The sequence below is a fragment of the Aethalodelphis obliquidens genome, unplaced genomic scaffold (genome assembly GCF_003676395.1).
Source record: "Aethalodelphis obliquidens isolate GAN/ISIS:26980383/991018 unplaced genomic scaffold, ASM367639v1 scaffold48, whole genome shotgun sequence".
NCBI classification, from domain to species: domain Eukaryota; kingdom Metazoa; phylum Chordata; class Mammalia; order Artiodactyla; family Delphinidae; genus Aethalodelphis; species Aethalodelphis obliquidens.
In genome coordinates, this window is record NW_020837992.1 from 4,207,169 (window position 1) to 4,225,851 (window position 18,683).

An 18,683-nucleotide genomic window follows, 5' to 3' on the forward strand; every position below is an offset into this window, starting at 1 on the left:
GTGTGTGTGTGAATGTGTATGTGTTCAAACTCAGAAGCAAAAATAAATCTGGGTAAAGAATGTAAAATTTCCTTGGGATGACACTAGTGACATCATCTTTCAGTTCTTTCTTTTTTTCAGTTAAAATAATCTTTTTAAAAAAATTTATTAATTACTCTTGAGTGTTTTAACTGCGAATATGTAATGACTGATTCTTCTTGTTAGGCACCGCTGTATAATCTATGGATTCACTTAGTTTTTTTTTTTATTAAATTTATTTATTTATTTATTTGTTTATTTTTTGGCTGCATTGGGTCTTCGTTGCTGCATGCAGGCTTTCTCTAGTTGCAGTGAGCAGAGGCTACTCTTTGTTGCGGTGCGCGGACTTCTCATTGCGGTGGCTTCTCTTGTGGAGCACGGGCTCTAGGCACACGGACTTCACTAGTTGTGGCACGCGGGTTCAGTAGTAGTGGCTCGCGGGCTGTAGATCGCAGGCTCACTAGTTGTGGCGCATGGGCTTAGTTGCTCCGCGGCATGTGGGATCTTCGTGGACCAGGGCTCGAACCTGTGTCCCCTGCATTGGCAGGCAGATTCTTAACCACTGTGCCACCAGGGAAGCCCCACTTAATTCTTAAAACAAAGACATGAGGTAGTTACTATTCTTTCCATGTTTTACAGAGAAAGTGAGTCTTAGAGAGATTAGATAACTGTGCAAGATTAAATAGATACTAACTCTGTGAAGACAAGAACCCAAGCCTACCTGACTCCAGAGCCAGGGAAATCGAAAGCTACTCTAGAAATTGCAAGGAGTGAGGGATTTAGTGCAGGTAAGAGAATATAAAGGTGTTAAAAGGGCAGGAAGAGCAAAAGGAGGAAGGCAGTGTTCCCAGAGCTCAGGGGGCTGCCATTCCTCCTGGACTAGAGCACAGGCACCTGCACTCACTGAGCATGTATTTCCTCCAGCTGCTCACGCTGCAGAAGCTGCTGCTGCTGCCAGAACATAGCTGAGGTTGCTGGAGCCTTCAGTCACTGGCATTGATAGAATTAATGTTGCTGCTGCTAAGGAAGAGCCATCAGTTGCCACTTCCTGAGCCTCCTTTACAAGAAGAATGACTTCTATCATCTTCCTACCTTTTAATTTAGTATATATGCCTCCAATTGTCAGAGCTTAACTAGGACCCAGCTGGCAAGGAAGATTAGCAGTTGTACTTTCAGGCTTCTGGCCCCAGCAGTGAAAGGAGAATGCAGAAGTGTAAGGCTGGGAGTCAACAGAGATTTAACCAGCACAGCACTTAAATGATCCCATCACAGTGCACTTATTAATCAAGGCAAACAGCGGGGTGATGAGCCCTGAAACTGGGTGCTATAGCATCAGAGTATTTACAAAGTCCTTAAGGGGGTCATTTATTCTAGTCCAATGCCCCATTCTATACTTGAGAAAGCTACAGGCCAGAGAGAGAAACTGACCTGATCTAAGCCAAAATGAAATGACTTTTCATGTTACTACAGTTTTATATAATTTAGGAGATTCAAGTGCATTCTGATTCTAAATTCAAACCAAGTGTATAAAGAGACAGAGGCTCAGTTACAACATATGGTATGGAATATGCACTCTCATTGTGAGGGCTGTAGGTTTTTTAGAAGATTTCATTCAATGGTTGCCCATCTTCTCATTGGAATGAAGTGAATGGTTAAGCAGGACCTGGTCCTGTAGAGTGCAGAAAGGAGACTTATCTTCTCCACCAACCCATGTCAGGTGGCGTGACCACTGGAGAGGAGCTGGAAAGAGATGAGAAGAGATGTATGAATCTTGTTTGTCACAGCAGAGTGTGATAGGTGATTGGGGTATCTGTTGGATGAGATTTGGGCTCAAGCTTTCCTTATTGCCATAAAGGCAGATATAAATTGGTGGTGCCAATAAAAATTAAAATATAAAATTAAAAATCCATCAATAGGGGCTTCCCTGGTGGCGCAGTGGTTGAGAGTCCGCCTGCCGAGGTAGGGGACACGGGTTTGAGCCCCGGTCTGGGAAGATCCCACATGCCGCGGAGCGGCTGGGCCCGTGAGCCATGGCCGCTGAGCCTGCACGTCCGGAGCCTGTGCTCCGCAACAGGAGAGGCCATAACAGTGCGAGGCCCGTCTACTGCAAAAATAAATAAATAAAATCCATCAATCTAACAACTGTGTACTAAGTGAACAATAAAAGGAAGAATTGTGTAGGGGAACTGTTTGTTGTGTCATCTTGGGTGTGTACTTTAGATGGAAAACCATGAACTGAAGATATCTCAGTTCTAGTCACTGTCCTGCAGTGTATCAGTTCTATGACTTTTCACAAGACTCTCTCTCTCTCTCTCTCTCTCTCTCTCTCTGTCTCTGTCTCTGTTCAATTTTGCCATCAATAAAACGAGAGGGTGTTAGTCTACCAGATTTTTAAAAACAAATACATTTATGCTGTTGATTGTCTTAGCCAGTTTACCACTGAGGAAAAGTTATTTTCACACAATTAACAGTACTTTGGTTCTCTTTCCCTAGTATGTCAGCCACCTCCAAAAGTCCCGCATGGTAAACACACCCCAAGCCACAGGAACAACTTTTCTTCTGGGCAGGAAGTGTTCTACAGCTGTGAGCCTGGCTATGATCTCAGAGGGGCTGCTTCTCTGCATTGTACGCCCCAGGGAGACTGGAGCCCGTCAGCCCCCAAATGTGCAGGTGCCTATACTGTCATCTTGTATGTGGATCAGTCTCTTTGTCCCTCACAGGAACATCTCACTCCTGTGTGTGTGTGTTTTTTCCTAGTGAAATCATGTGCTGACTTCCTGGACCAGTTACCTAATGGACATGTACTCTTTCCACTTAATTTTCAGCTTGGAGCAAAAGTATCCTTCGTTTGTGATGAGGGGTGAGTGTGAGTTTGCCTGGCCTACCGAGCACTGAAACTGAGGTCAATTCAAAAAGGCAAGGTTTAGTGTGATTTTTAAAATAGGAAATACTCAGGGATGTTAAATTTGGGGAGTGTATATGGGAAGTTAAGAGTAAGGAACAGGTGTAACTAATAACATAACATATGAAGGAAAAACTGACACGTATATTAGCTGGCATGCTTAAACACAAATACAACTACTGTTTAAGAGTATACATAGGTGACACATTAAGTGAAAAAATCATATTTTCCAAGCATAAAAGAAAAAGAGTAATTTGGAGAGTTCCAGAAAAAGTTTGATATGTGACAAAAATCTTATTAAAAATAAGATCATTTAAGACTTATATCAGAAAATATTTTAACCATCCAAAGTGAATTTTGAAATAAGAGAGAAAGTATAAGAATAAGCATTTTTCATCCAGTCATATATCACCTGGTTGCTAACAGGCCAAGGGCTCTGAAATGGTATTATGGTGGCTGATATTAAAGTTTTAAGTAAGGTCATTCACTTGACCTTACACAGCATGCGCATCTCTACATGGGAAGTATCAAGCATGGGCAACAAAGTACCTGATCTCAAAATGTTCCAAAGAATCCTTGACAGGCACCAAATAACATTTAGGAGAATTTTGTACAAGAGTCATTTCCAATCTCCTTTCGTTTTTCCCCCCAGAACATTCACGCTTACTCTTCCGTAGCCCAGCGTGCTGTTGTGAGCCTTCTGCATAACCACCACAAATATAGAGACAAAAGAACAATCTTTGTTCTCTTTCCAGCTATTCTCTGCTTGTCCAGTGCAAACTGGGAGCTGTTTTACTAGCTGTTCCAGTGTCATCACTTGGAGGATGTTTTATTCCAATAATGACTAAGTAGATTTATCAGCTTTACCGTGGGATGCACAGTGAGAGACTGATTTCTCTGAGCCTAGGTCCAGGATCACGGCGATGGCAGCTGTGCTACAACTGCCTTCTTCAACTTAGGCTGGGACTATATTATGTGACCACGTGACTGTGCTTTGCTGTTCTCCCTCACTGGAAGCTGTGACTTTTCCAGATTGATGTGGCCTCTGAACCTCTGCCACCTGCTGGTTTCAGATCCTCAAAATGCTGAGATTTTTGCAAATGGAATGGCATTTTGGCTTAAGCAGCTCACATATTCACTACCATTTTCTTCCTTAGATTCCAGTTAAAAGGCAATTCTGCTAGTTACTGTGTCTTGGTTGGAATGGAAAGCCTTTGGAACAGCAGCATTCCTGTGTGTGAACGTGAGTAGAAGGGATAACACTTCAGGCCAATCTCTCCCTTTAATCTATTTGGTAATTTGACCCATGGCCTCCCCAGCCGTGGTTCTTCTATTTTCTAATCTGAATTATTGGTAAATAGTTGCTTATTTTAATAGTATTTTATTGGGGATCAATTTGTTGTGATGCACTTTGTTGTGCATCATGTGTTTTGAGAACTATCTGATCAATCTCTGTCATTTAGAATTCTTTGTTTTACATGATAAATCCTGCTGTAGTTTGTCTCTGAATCAGGAGAGATTAGCTAACGTGAAGCTTTGACAAATTTCTTTCTTTCTTTTTTCCTTCCTTCCTTCTTCCTTTTACTTTTTTATGCCATCAAGGTGAAGTCACTCTACAATATTCCTGTCTATTTGCTAATATACAAATATGAAACATTCATTCATTCAATTATTTATTGAGCACATACTATGTGCTTGATGTTCTTCCAGGCACCGGTGTTATAGCAGTGAACAAGATGAGCAAATTCCCTATCCCATGTTATTTATACTCAAGTAGGAAGATGTACAAGAAAGAAAATAAATTAAATCTTATGGAGATGATAGGTCAGAGCAATGCAGAAATGAGGGGAAAGTGGGGAACAGCATTACGCAGGGTGAGCAGTTTAATACTCCTTAAACTCTCAAAATTTGCATCTAAATAAATTATGCAAAGATTCAGAAATAATGAGCTGATTAAAAAACGAGTCTCCTATGTGCAATGCCACCACTGATTTCTCCTAGTCCACCCATTTGTATTTTCCCCAATAGAAGATAGGACTTTGCCTCATCACTTGATCCTAAAGATTGGAAAATATATAAATTTTAAACTAATCCAAATTTTACTAAAATGTTTATGTTGCAAGAAATCTGCTCAGTTATCCTATGACACATTTTATAGTAAAACTTTATTAAAAAAACATAACTTCTGTATAGATCCTGTCATCCAAGAAACCCAACTTTCACTGAAGTAACATGACAAATGGCTGTCCACTGGCCTGGGTTAGAGCTCAGTTACTGATTGTACTATTCCTCTTACTTTTCATGACTGTTTCTAATTTAAGTAGCTTCTTACAAATCCCAAGCCTAATAAGAAACACTAAATAGAAATAAGGAAAGGACTGTTTAAACAGACAAGCAGATACCAGAAAGAAGTAACAATTTGAATCCTGACGGAAAGTAAAGAAATAAAAATAATAATAAGCAATCCCATGCATCAAAAAAAAACAATAACAAAACAGTATGGATCATTTAGAGTTTTTACAATGAACCGTATATGTTTCAATTCATTGTGACAGCACTACTGTCCTAATCGGTTGATGGTCACTATGGGTAAGTTATTAAGGAAAGGTTTCATATGATTAGGTGATTAGTACATATGGAATACATTGTAGAAATATTTCCTGAGAATGTAAGTTCCCTGGAGAACAGAGACTTTATCTGTGCTCTTCACCATTTCATCCAGCCGGCCCTGACGAGTGGCTGACACAGAATAAGTGCCCAATGTGTTGATTAAATGAATGAGTTACTCTCCAATAGATTCTCTTTCTTCTTTAAAAGTTTTGGTACGTAATTAAAGGTGTAAAGTTTCTATCATCCAGAAAACTTAAAAGTCTGGAAGATTCAGGATAGGCAAATTCTTTTGTACTTTTTCAATTAAAAAAAAATGGGATTGAAATCTCACTTCACTTAGTCCATTCAGTGTTTTTAGGTAGTACCAACTATAACACCCAATGACTATAGATTACCTGTGGTGAAAACTCATGAATGACACTTAGAGCTTTTGCCTTCTTTCCAGAAATCTTGTGTCCAGATCCTCCTGATATCCTTAATGGGAGACACACAGGCAAACCTCTGGAAGTCTTTCCTTTTGGAAAAGAAGTCACTTACACATGTGACCCGCACCCAGAGAGAGGGATGATCTTCAGCCTCACTGGGGAGAGCACCATCCGCTGTACCAGTGACAGTCAAGGGAACGGAATTTGGAGCAGCCCTGCCCCTCGCTGTGGACCTCCAGGTTACTGCGTGCTACCCCACATTCCAAATGGATTCAGAATATCTATACCAGACTCTCCAAGTTTCCGTAATTACAATGTGGTGTTTATTTGTGCACTCGATACACTTAAATGCCAAAACAATAATAAATGGTTTTAAGATACATCAACATGTAAGATTCTGATGATCTTTGCTTCTAGAGGGCTGGTGAAAAGCGATGGAGGAAGTGGGTGGCAGTTCTAGTTCTAATTAGAATTAGAAGGAAAATGTTTTCAAAGCATAGGAACTGAAAGCAAATACCTATGAACCTTAACTAGCATAAGTTGTACCATCTTCACAGGTTTTGGAGAGAAGCACAGACCAGCAGAGAACAAAGCCTGGCAAAATCGCTTTTAATTACCTATTTGTCCAGAGACCACTGTGTGTTCTCTCTGAAAACTGGGCTGCATTGTAAACAAAACACAAAGATTCTTTTAGCCAGTATGGGCTAAGTTCTAAGTTAAGATAAGGCTTACTTGCTCCTTAGCCCCGCACTAATTTCAGCTGTTGAAGTTTTCCCTCTTTGGTGGAAAGAAAAAGCAAAGCAATGTGAACTCAAGGGAAAAATGCAAAATAGAGTGTTTATTTCTAAGGTCTGGAGAAGGTATCCTAAGGTATCCAATACCACTATGACACCCACACTCAGGCAGTGAAGAAGGAAGGGGAAAGTAAATTGTGAAAGTGACCCTAGTCCCGGCATAACATACTGACTGCTGAGGAACTCTGAAATAAAAGAGCAGTTCTGAAAGGAAAGGGACCAAGAATGGATATTCAGAAGTCGTTTTTGCCCTCACTCTCCTTCTGTAACACCATGGCTTCAGCTTGGGGTGTCCCCATGAGCCTGTTTACAAACACAGACACCTAGTTCAGATTCACTACATCGAAAGTGAAAGGCAATCTTCCCCTAAGTTCTATGACTTTTTTCACCAGTACCCTATGCTGAGATGTCAGTCCTAGTTTTATCAGCTAGATTTTTTAGACTGGAGACCTGCCAGACCATCTTCATGTGTGATTTGGCCTTAGGTAGTAGATTTTAGTCGTAAGGGGGACTCCTTGAACTAGAAGCTAGTATAGCTAATATTCAAGCTCTAAAATGAAAAGAAACAGGCAATATAGATGGATGTATTTCCTGTGAAGCCACCTTGAAAATAAGTCAAATTTTCATATTGAGAAAAATCACTTAATTATATGTTAAAGAAATGAGAAATTGGTTTGTAAGTCTTCATACAGAGAATTATCTGGGTGCAGAATTGGCCCTAGCATAGCTTTTACTCTTTGAAAAAATAATTGAAAGGGAGGTGGAGGACAGCTGGAATAGAAACTAAAAGAGAAGTTAGTGTCAAAACCAAGTGGAAACGATTTCTATTTTTCCAAACATATACACTTTTTTGATTTCATACTACTTGAGTCCAAAGTGAGTTTTCACTTCTCAAACCTAGAGCTTTAGGTGTAGGGGCTTGGAGCTAAAGCTAGAATTTGATTCAACATATACTTCACACAATGTTTCAGTTTTGTTTTGTTGTTGTTTTTATTTTGAAGAGATGCTGTTTATTTCCTTGTTGTGTTGAAATAGCCAGCTTAGGAATCAGACCTGGAAAGTTGGTGGCTGCTTCCTAGTTTCAAAAAACATCTTGAGTCGTCCATTCTTGCTTGTAAGCATGGGTTTTGATACACTGAAGTACAAAGAAACCAGACCAGGTGTAACCTGGGCAGAAACACTCCTCTGTCTCCCTAAAAATGTGAAAAATTGAATTGGAGCTGTCTTTTACAGTAAATGATATGAGTAAAATGCCCAGATAGCAAAATAGCCTTCCGGATAGTATATTTTCTAATGGGCACATGCTAATGGAACTTTCCCTTCAAAGATTACAAGGAAATTATCTTTCCACAACTAAAAGTTTCTTTTGTTCTGATATCAAATCTAACAAGAAAGAGAAAAGGAAGAATGGCCTTGGGTATCTTTTTGTTAACTCTGATGTTCTTGATTTTTTGGTCTCTAGGTCACTGTAACACCCCAGATCACTTTCAATTTGCCAAGTTGAAACTCCAGACCAATGAATCTGAGTTTCCCATTGGGACATCTTTAAAGTATGAATGCCGCCCTGGGTACCACAGGAAGTCATTCTCTATCACGTGTCTACAAAACCTCACGTGGTCAAGTGCCAAAGATGTCTGTAAACGTGAGTAAGCCCTGCATTGGAGCGTTCCTATGTTTGTCAAAGTATCTCTAGGATCTTATTTAATTTCTCCAAATTTTAGAGATAAGAAAACTTTGTCAAACATGTTCACATAGGTGGAGGTCAGCGTTGGTCTTGTAGGTCACCCCTAATTATTGGTTGAAATGCTTGTCTCCTGAGAATGTTTCAAGGAATATTTGCAGGAGAACTCCATGTTTTTTATGGGGTAGTGAGTAATGAATTACTCCAGATCAGGAAAAAAATCTGTAAGGAGACATAAACTGTTTGAATAACGAGGTAATAAAAACTTTTATACTGGTGGGATATAAGGCCACAAATGACCTTTATATTTAGATAAGAGATTTGAGGCACAGATAGGAGAGATTTAGAGGGGAGGTCTCTTTGAAAGTGGTGCTTAGTGGGTGGCTGATCCCGAGGCAGTCTGGTGAGGTTCCTCAAGGTGAAAAAATCTGTAGAACCATCAGAATTGCATGTGCTCTTCAGAAAGCTGCAGTCAGGTGGGGACTGACTTGTTATACACTAACAAAAGTTCAAATTACTCTTCCTGGCTCCAAAATTCTCTTTCTTTCCCAAGGTAAATCATGTAATACTCCTCCAGATCCTGTGAACGGTGTGGTGCACATAGATACAGACACCCAGTTCGGATCCAGAATCATTTTTGCTTGTAATAGAGGGTGAGTGGGCAGGACCATCTCTTGGTTCAAGAGTTCCAGGACAGCGATACTACCTTCTGGTCCTATCTTGGAAAAGAGGACTAGGCTATTACCATCTGTTCTCAAGAAGCTTGAACATAGGTGTTTAACTCCTAATTGAAATGGACAAAGGTATGACAAGATTTGAGGGGAAATCTGTCTCCTTGCTGGAAACCAGGACAGTACATACAAGAAAAGTGAGGTATTCACCAGGTAGAAAGGAAGAAAATGGGGGGAGGGCATAGTCAAACCCTACAAACAGCACTTGCCCAGAGCAGACATTGCTGAAAGAAGGGGAAGGCCACGGAGCCACTGTGTAGAAAGCAGATCTTATAAGGTAACTGCACTCTTCGTTTGCTAGGGCTGCCATAACAAAGTAGGACAAACTGGGTATCTCAGAACAGCAACAAAAGTTTATTCTCTCAAGGTTCTGGAAGTTAGAGGTCCAAAATCAAGGTGCAGGCAGGACATGTTCCCTCCAGAGCCTCTGAGGGAGGATCCCTCCTTGCCTCTTCCAGATTATGGTGACCTCAGGGCTTCCTTGGCGTGTGGCGCATCACTCCCGTTTTTGCCTCTGTCTTCCCATTGCCATCTTCATTCTGTGTCTGTGTCTTCACATGGCACTCTCCTCTCTGTGTGGGTCTATGTCCAAAGTGCTCTCTTTTTGTAAGGACTCCAGTCATATTGGATTAGGGCCCACTCTAATAACCTCATCTTAACATGATTATATCTGCAAAGGCCCTATTTCCTAAAAAGGTCACATTCATGGGGATTGGGGGCTAGGGCTTCGACATACTTTTGGGGGTGCACTGCTCAACCCATAACAGAGTCCCCTGTGAAAATGTCAGACATAAAGTGTTTACTGGGCAGCAGTCCCACCCACAAGGGTGCTTACCCTTGCTCAGTCTCAAGCCCACTCCCAGTGGGAGCAGCTGAACCAGTTAGAGAATATGGGCTAAATTTGCACTGCCATGATAAACACTGAAAAGGAACTTGTGGCCTTCAGCATATTTGCTAACCAAGGCCTTACAGATCATAGTACCTATAATCTGACAAAGTGAAATTAGAGTAAATCTAAACACTTCTGTCTTTCTCCGAGCATTTTTAAGTACAATCTATAAATTCTCTGTCTGTACCCTCTTTATAATGTATTACGGAATGAGAGTGAACCTCTCAATGGCATAAAATAGAAAACCGTTGAGCTTATGATATGTTACAGGAAATTAATGTAAAAAGAGCAATCTGAAAAATCAGAAGAATTGTCCTCTTACAAAATAGAGTTACTTCTAAGAAATAAGAGAAACTTTTAGAAAAATCTCCTGTTTACGTTTTTAACAAGATTCAGTTGCACGCTGTTTCTGTGAAACTAGTTAGGAAATAGACAATGTTTGCATATGAATAAAAAACACAATTGTCAAACTAAAGAAAAATTCTGTGATAAACACACTGAATATTGTAGAAAATTAAAGCAGAGGGTAAGAAGATAAATGAATCAACTTCTCCCAGGATGAAGTGGAAAAGGATGAAGAAGAAGAGAAAAGAGAAGATATGTCTAAAAGAGTACTGGGATTCAAATTACATGTAACAAAAATTCCAGAAGGGACAACAATAAGCCCATATTTAGCCATCACTAGGTAATCATCTATATTTCAGGGATCATGAGAAAAACCTCAAGAATGCAGAAAGGAAATTAATAAACTATAATAGCTGGAAAAGAAATTAATTTGTATTGATATCACATTGATCCTTCACATCACTAAATTGCAGAAGATGGAGTTTCTAATGAGCTAAGCTAGTATTCACATCTAGAGGCTACAGATGTACAGTAAAGGATAAGCAAGGACCTAAAAATCACACCTGTGTACCTTACAGGAAGCATACTTCCTGGGAGAAGGAAAAAGATAAACTCAGGCAGTCCATAAGTATTTTCTTAAAGGATAATGATAAATGCTGGTGAGGTAGAAAATTGCCAAAAGTCAAACAAAAGAAAAACAAATTTTTAGAAAAGTTCAAATATTTTCAACAAAGTTATAAAATTTATACAATGACAGAACTAGTTGTTAAAAAGTGAAACTTGACAATGTAATCATAATCCAGTAACAATTTCTGAAGTCATAAAATATATCCATAAAACTAGAAAATAGAAGAAAGCAAAAAAAATCATAGTCTAGACTTTTATTACATAGGAGATGGGTAGACTGTATATATTTTGACACCAAAATTGAGAAAATAGGGTTGAATACCTGTGTTGTGTATGTATTGGGTTGGCCAAAAAGTTCACTTAGGTTTTTCCAGAGGATGTAGCGGAAAAACCTGAACGAACTTTTTGGCCAACTCAATATATAACACGTGAAATGAAATTTCAAAGGAACAAAAATTGGTTATTTAGCTTCCAAATTATTAGAGCAACTGAAAGAGGTTCACCTATCTGGTTCATGTAGCAAATGAGAGGGAAGAAAAGGGAATAGCATGGACTATATCCATCTCATTCACCAGAAATAAGCCCCCTCATATTTGGGGCAGATCGGCTGTATTCACTGCTGTGTGCTTACTACTGAACATCATGAAGGAACATTATGAAGTGATGACAAAAGCAAGATCAACCATACCATTTAGTTCAGTAAATTTGAATGGTTTAATATCCCTGTTGAAAAACAAAAGTTTCCAAATAGGATCAAAAGCATCACAAATCTTGTTGTATTTACAAGAAACATGCCTAAACTAAAATGCCATAGCAGTGTTAATATACAATATGTATATTTATGTATATCAGGAAAATGCAAAAAGAAACTTAAGTAACAATAATAATATAAGAAAAAACAGATTTTAAGAAGAAAATTATCAGGCAGGTCTACAAAAGTATTGTTTTATTTAGGTACTGGGTACAATCCAAAATGAAACCAAGAAATGAAGAAGCAGAGCGAGCCATGAGGAGTTAGAGAGGAAATATTCCTTTCAACAGTGAGAGGATAGAAAAAGAGAAATAAGAAAAGTCAGATAAAACAGGTGGAGTTTAGGCTAGTCCTTGAACTTCTTTCAGATTGTAGCCTTTCAGATTTGCCATGCATGTATGCATGCTGAGGAAATTGATGGGATGTGTACAGCATGCCTATTTTTCATTTTTGGTTTCAGGTATCAACTCATTGGTCACTCAGCTGCTGAATGTATTATCTCAGGCAATACTGTCTTCTGGGATTCAGAGCCACCAATCTGTGAACGTGAGTTGAAATCTCTAGCCCCATTTATTCCATGCTCAATCCTACAGTTGGCCCCTAGAATTACAAAGGATAAATTTCATCCCTTTTGGCAATAGTATCCTTCTGATATTTGAAGAAAACACTCCTACCCTTAAAGGTGCTCACAATGTTCCAAGCTTCTAGTTCCTCCTGATTTTTCCTTATCCTAGGGTATAATTTATTTTAAATAATAGTTTGGAAGTCATTTAGAAGAGCACCTAAATTCTTCTTTTGTTGGTTGAACACCTTCCAGGTTGAAGATTGTTCTCTTTAGTGAAGTAAATGAATACAAGGTTAGTGAAAGTGCCCTCCTTCCTGTCTGTCAACTCTTAATCCCAGGTCATCTGTTCAAGCGGTGGGCCCTCCCTGCTCTCTTATTCTTTGTCTGGACAGTGACATGCCATCTTTCCCATGAGTTGTTTGGAATATGAACTTTCTACACTTCAGGGCACATAGAGAAAGGAGCAGTTGCAAATTAACAAAGAACATAAAGATATAACCCTGGGTTTGGTGATAATATAAAAAAATCAGCTCGGTTCTTTGTGACCAGCTAGAGGGGTGGGATAGGGAGGGAGGGAGGGAGATGCAATAGGGAGGGGATATGGGGATATATGTATACGTATAGCTGATTCACTTTGTTATACAGCAGCAACTAACACAACAATGTAAAGCAATTATACTCCAATAAAGATGTTAAAAAAAAAAAAAGAAATCAACACTCTCCAACTCAACTGATAGTAGGATAAGTGGTAATGAATTTTCTAACAGGCCAGTACACAGTATGTATCAAAAACCTTAACTGTACGCAAGCCTTTAATCCAGAAATTCTACAGTTCATGACTTTAAAAAATCACCGTGGGTTTCTGCGAGGACTGATGTACAGATGTTGCCTATATTATTATTTTATGATAGTGAAAAATTCAAAAGAATCTAAATATTGTGCATATTTCCAAACAATGTTCTGGAAATAATCTACAAAATAATAATCTTATAAAGGTACATGGAATGTGTTCTAATAAAAAAAGTTTAAAATATGCCGGAATGCATTTGACAAGAGAGAGAACACTTTCAAATGGAATCAGTTAGTATGTTTGTACTCTGAAATATTACTTAGATGACAAAGATATTTTAGAAAAAAAAATGTGTGTTTGTGTATTAATGATTGCACATTAAATAGTTAATAGTGATTCCTTCTAGATAATGGGCTTAAAGGTGATTTTTATTTGTATTTTAGAAATTTTCTACAATAAATATGCATCTTCTTAAATAGTTTCTTAAGCAAAATTAAATAAATAAGTGTCTACTTTGATATTCATGCCAAAAATGATAGAAATATTTTATGTGCTCTGGAATGATTTAAAGTGCCTAGAAATTATCTGTTACTTGAATATTAGATTAAATTTGTCGATAAGATTATCTGTGCTTCATACCTTTTTAGCAGTAGTGTTTTTGATATATTTTTTCCCACTTCTTCTATATGCTACCGTTTCTTGAGTCAATATTGGCAAAATACATTTTCGTTTCTAACATCCTCATTTTCAAGATTATTAGCATAGAGTAGATACACATTCAGTTATTTTTTTACTTCTGAATCTGTGATTGTTATGTTTGTCGTGTGTAATATTGTGTATTTGTGTTTATTTCTTATTAGTTGTACCAGAGCTTTTGGGTTTTATTTATTTGATAGAGTATATTGTATGCTATACCATATTAATAACCAATAGAATAAATCCAAATGCCCTCTACAGAGAAAGAATTGAATTAAAAATAGTTAAATAACATATAACTTCTCACTTAAAAGGAGAAGTATGTGGACTATAATAATATATGGATACATTTATTGAAATAGCATTAATTGCGAAGAGCAGAGGTCATAATATTGTGGCTATCTAATCTGCGATTGTGTAAAAACATGTCTGTACATTAGCAAATATTAGACAAGAGCAGAAGTGTTCTGAATAGTGACATTTTGATCATTTTTTAAACTGGTTACCCAAATTCATAATTGGATATAACTTTAAGAAACTGAGGTTTTAACTTGCTGTCCCTTTTCCCAGGCATTCCTTGTGGGCCACCCCCGGCCATCGCCAATGGAGATTTCATTAGCACCGACAGAGAATACTTTCAATACGGAACAGTGGTGACCTATCGCTGCAATCTTGGAGAGAGAAGGCAGAAGCTGTTTGACCTCGTGGGTGAGCCGTCAATATATTGCACCAGTGAAGACAATCAAGTTGGCATCTGGAGTGGCCCTCCCCCTCAGTGCATTGCACCTAATAAATGCACGCCTCCAGTCATTGAAAATGGAATAAGGATGTCTGAGAACAAAAGCTTATTTTCTTTACGTGAAAGCGTGAGGTTTAGGTGTCAGCCCGGCTTTGCCATGAAAGGACCCTCCACTGTTGAATGCCAGGCCCAAAACAAGTGGGGGCCGGAGTTGCCCAGCTGCTCCAGGGGTGAGTCTGACTGAGGCTTTGAAGGGGCCTACAAATGACGTGAGTTGTAGGAGGATCAGGAGGTTAGTGTCGGTTCTCGGGGGAGGATGTGTGGTGAGCAGTGTGAGTAAATTTGGGGCAAGGAAGCACAAAATTAATAAAATGTGTGTTTGCACTTGTGTGTAAGTGCCTTCATTTTGAGAAGCAAGAGTTTAATTATTCAAGGAAGGAGACATTTGGGACTCTCATATTGAGGAATTCTCAAGGCAAAGTACCAGTTCCAATATCTCTCAGTTGTATTCAAGAATGATATGGACTTTCTGGTCAGCTGTGTAATAATCTTGTTTACTCTTTGCAACACTCCTTTGAAATAGTGCTATCCTTATATCCATAGGACAGTGAAGTTAGCTTGGTCTTTCAGAGGTTAAATAAGTTGTCTAAATTATGTGCTACTAAGTGGCATATCCAGGAATAGAATGCAGTGTGTCAGCCCCTAAAGTTGAATGCTCTGGTTCTTGACAGAACTTTGCTTTATAGAATTCTACTTTTATCAGCATTTATCACAGAAAGAAACTGGCTTATGAAGAAAGATATCATAGCCTCAGAATAGTGGCAAAGACTTTAGAGTTTGTTTTGGTCCACCTCCTACATTTTATCATTAGAAATCTGAAATTGAAAGTGCAAGTAACTTGCTCAAAGCCAAACAGATTTTTCATTCATCTTTAATTAGGTACAGGTTAAGTTGAAGTTCAAATGAGTTCTAATGCCCCTAGCACATACCAAAAGGACTGTGAATGGAGGCAGCCACACCTTGAGTTGAATATTCTCTAAGAAATGTGTCCTGTCATTACAAGGACTGGCTTATTTATGGGATTTTGTTCTCAATGGCTGGTCTTGTCTTCTTATGCCACAATAGCTGGCATAAGAAGGACTGTAGAAGTGGATTGGTAAATATTGTGGTTGATACTAGGGACAGAGAGGGAGCTTACAGTTTTTCCACCAACCCATATCAGCCTTGTACAACCAATGAGAGGGCAGCTGGGAGGACAAACAGATACAGTATGGGTAATTACTACACTTTGATCATAGAAGTGTGAAAAAAAGAGATAAGGGGAAATCTGTTAAGATTCAGGCTCAGGTAACCTTCTCATTACCTGAAAGATGAGGCTGTAAATTGTATTGCCTTTCTAGCAAATATGTGAGTTGGGTAGCCCACCAGTACTAGTGACTCTATACTAGAGAGCCAGCAGTGGAAGAAGAGACAGCATGCCTGGTGGACTAATGAATGTATTTTAGAACTTGTGCTGGGAAGGACTGGGTTCTAATTCTCTACCTTGTACTAGCTGTGAGGTTTTTGGCTACTTCTCTTCCCTATCCAGAACTTCCACATTAGTAAAACAAGGGGATTGGAGTATCATTTGACTTCCTTTGTTATACCTGTACCCCTTGGAAGGGTTAGAATTTAGCAAAAGGTATTTCCCTATAACTGACAGGTACTTTACTGTTCTTTACCCAGTATGTCAGCCACCTCCAGAAGTCCTGCATGGTAAACACACTCCAAGCCATAAGAACAACTTTTCCTCTGGGCAGGAAGTGTTCTACAGCTGTGAGCCTGGCTATGATCTCAGTGGGGCTGCTTCTCTGCACTGTACGCCCCAGGGAGACTGGAGCCCGGAAGCTCCCAGATGTGCAGGTGCCTATACTTTCTTCTGGTTTGCAGATCAATCTCTTTGTCCCTTACTTGGCTGTCTTACTCTTGTTTTTTTTTTTTTTTTCTAGTGAAATCATGTGCTGACTTCCTGGACCAACTTCCTAATGGACATGTGCTCTTTCCACTTAATTTCCACCTTGGGGCAAAAGTGTCCTTCATTTGTGATGAGGGGTGAGTGTGAACTGGAAAAGAGACCAGGGCCACACTGCCAGATGCTGATATGCTGATGCCCTGGGCAATGGGTTTTATCCAAACAGGAGGCTGACTAATGGAGAAAAAGTACTAAAAGAGACTAATATCTCAAACAGTGATTGGGAAGTATGGTAAGAACCAGATGGACCATGAACAGATGCTTAAAAAGGAAAAGTGGTAAATATACTGAACAGCAGAAACATAACAACAGAACTTGAATATTTAGGTGGAACATTAAGTGTTTGGATAAAATGGATAAATAGTAATTTGTAGGCATGAAGAGATACATATTCCAGAGGTTAAGTTCGATATATATATATGTATATGTATATATATATATATATATATATATACTCATATATGTGTGTGTATATATATATATATATATATACACACACATATATATGAAAGAAAGTTATTTATAAGACAGATGACATGCAAGGATTGTGTCAGGAAATTTTTTAACCAATCATTAGTGGCATTTGGAATAGGAACAAAAGAGTAAGCAGAAGTATTTTTAATCTGTAATAATTACATATCATCTAATTAGTATTAGGCTGTGTTGAAAGAGCATGAAGACTGCTGTTCATATTTCAAGTAACATCATTAACTCTTTGTGTGAATCTCAATGATCTTGATGTTATGTTCCAACACCATTGGCAGGTAAAAAGCATGGACAATAGAGCAGTTGTTCTCAGTATATTCCAAGGACTCTTGACAAGCATCAATTACCAGTCACCCAATAGAGGCCCAGAGGCAATTCAGGAGCCACTGGTCTGACAATAAACCAGATGTTTTAGGATGATTGTACTCCAAGGAATCCTGTCTCCTCACTGTTTCTTATTTTTCCTAGATAATTTGGCTTTACTCTTCAGTAATCCAGATATGTCAGAAGTCTCATTCAGGAACATTCCAAATGTATTGGCAAAAGGAACAGTCTCTGATATCTTTCCTCATGTTCTCTGATTTGCTTAAATCAGGAGTTGTTTTCCTCCTGGATTACTGAAAGAGGAAAATGCCACGCTTTGCATTAGAGGACAAAGTTTCTCCTAATGACAAATGGGGTCTTGTTAGAGAGCAGTCAGGGTAAGATGGTCTCCTGAAGGTCCAGGACCAGACTAAGGAAATGCCTGTCTATGTTTTTTGTACCTTCTTTAGTTCAGGCAAGTCTGATTACTGAGCTTTGACAGGTGTCATTGCTTTGTCCTCATTGGAAGCAGCAATTTTTTAAAATGTTTTGGTTTCTGAGCCTCTATCAGCTGAGAAACAAAATGGGCTGAGCTTTTTCTTTCATTTGGGATTTAACTTAGGCATTAAATTGTGTTTTAGCAGAAGGGAAGTAGCTGAGATCTGTCAGTGGATGGAAGAGAGAAATGGTGTGCTCATCCAGTCACTACTGCTTTTTGTTCCTTAGGTTCCAGTTAAAGGGAAGCTCAGCCAGTTACTGTATCTTGGTTGGAATGAAAAGCCTTTGGAATAACAGTGTTCCCGTGTGTGAACGTAAGTAGAAAGAATATCTGTTCAGGTCTGCATCTTTCTCCTTGTTTTTTTCATTTTCTTGTTGCATTTTACCATATGAAATTATCTAATGTCTGTCCCTCTGTTTATTTTGTTTTTGATACAAATATTTATTGTTGAAATAGTTACAAAGAATGTTTTTTGGGGAAATAAACCTGAACATCATGGGCTTTGTGTGTCATTCTATAAATATTTATAAACGTACTGTGTGCTATAAATGGGAAGAAATGCTTCACAGATGGGGAGAAATTTATGGCCTGAAGCTTTGTCAAATGTTCCCTTTTTCCTTCTCAAAAATGATAGTCACACTTCAGCTTTTTTTATCCTTTCTTCAATCATCAATCCATCATATACACATTCTTTCAACAGATTTTTTTTTGAGTAACTACTATGTGCCAACCAGTCTTCTAGATACTAGGAATATGCCTGTAAACAAGACAGCCTAGGTCCCTGCTCCAATGTTGTTTATATTCTTGTGCAGGGAGAAAGG

General features: G+C 38.7%; 1 protein-coding gene across 1 annotated transcript in view; it reads left to right on the forward strand.

The window, feature by feature from the left end:
- Positions 1-18,683, forward strand: part of LOC113607474 (complement receptor type 1) — a 106,434-nt gene that overhangs the window by 48,731 nt on the left and 39,020 nt on the right. Inside the window, exons 6-16 of the mRNA XM_027082866.1 lie at positions 2,512-2,688; positions 2,776-2,878; positions 4,078-4,163; positions 5,976-6,194; positions 8,212-8,391; positions 8,984-9,083; positions 12,234-12,319; positions 14,395-14,793; positions 16,289-16,465; positions 16,552-16,654; positions 18,090-18,175. Coding sequence (XP_026938667.1) covers positions 2,512-2,688; positions 2,776-2,878; positions 4,078-4,163; positions 5,976-6,194; positions 8,212-8,391; positions 8,984-9,083; positions 12,234-12,319; positions 14,395-14,793; positions 16,289-16,465; positions 16,552-16,654; positions 18,090-18,175 — 1,716 coding nt within the window. The remainder of the gene's footprint in view (positions 1-2,511; positions 2,689-2,775; positions 2,879-4,077; positions 4,164-5,975; positions 6,195-8,211; positions 8,392-8,983; positions 9,084-12,233; positions 12,320-14,394; positions 14,794-16,288; positions 16,466-16,551; positions 16,655-18,089; positions 18,176-18,683) is intronic.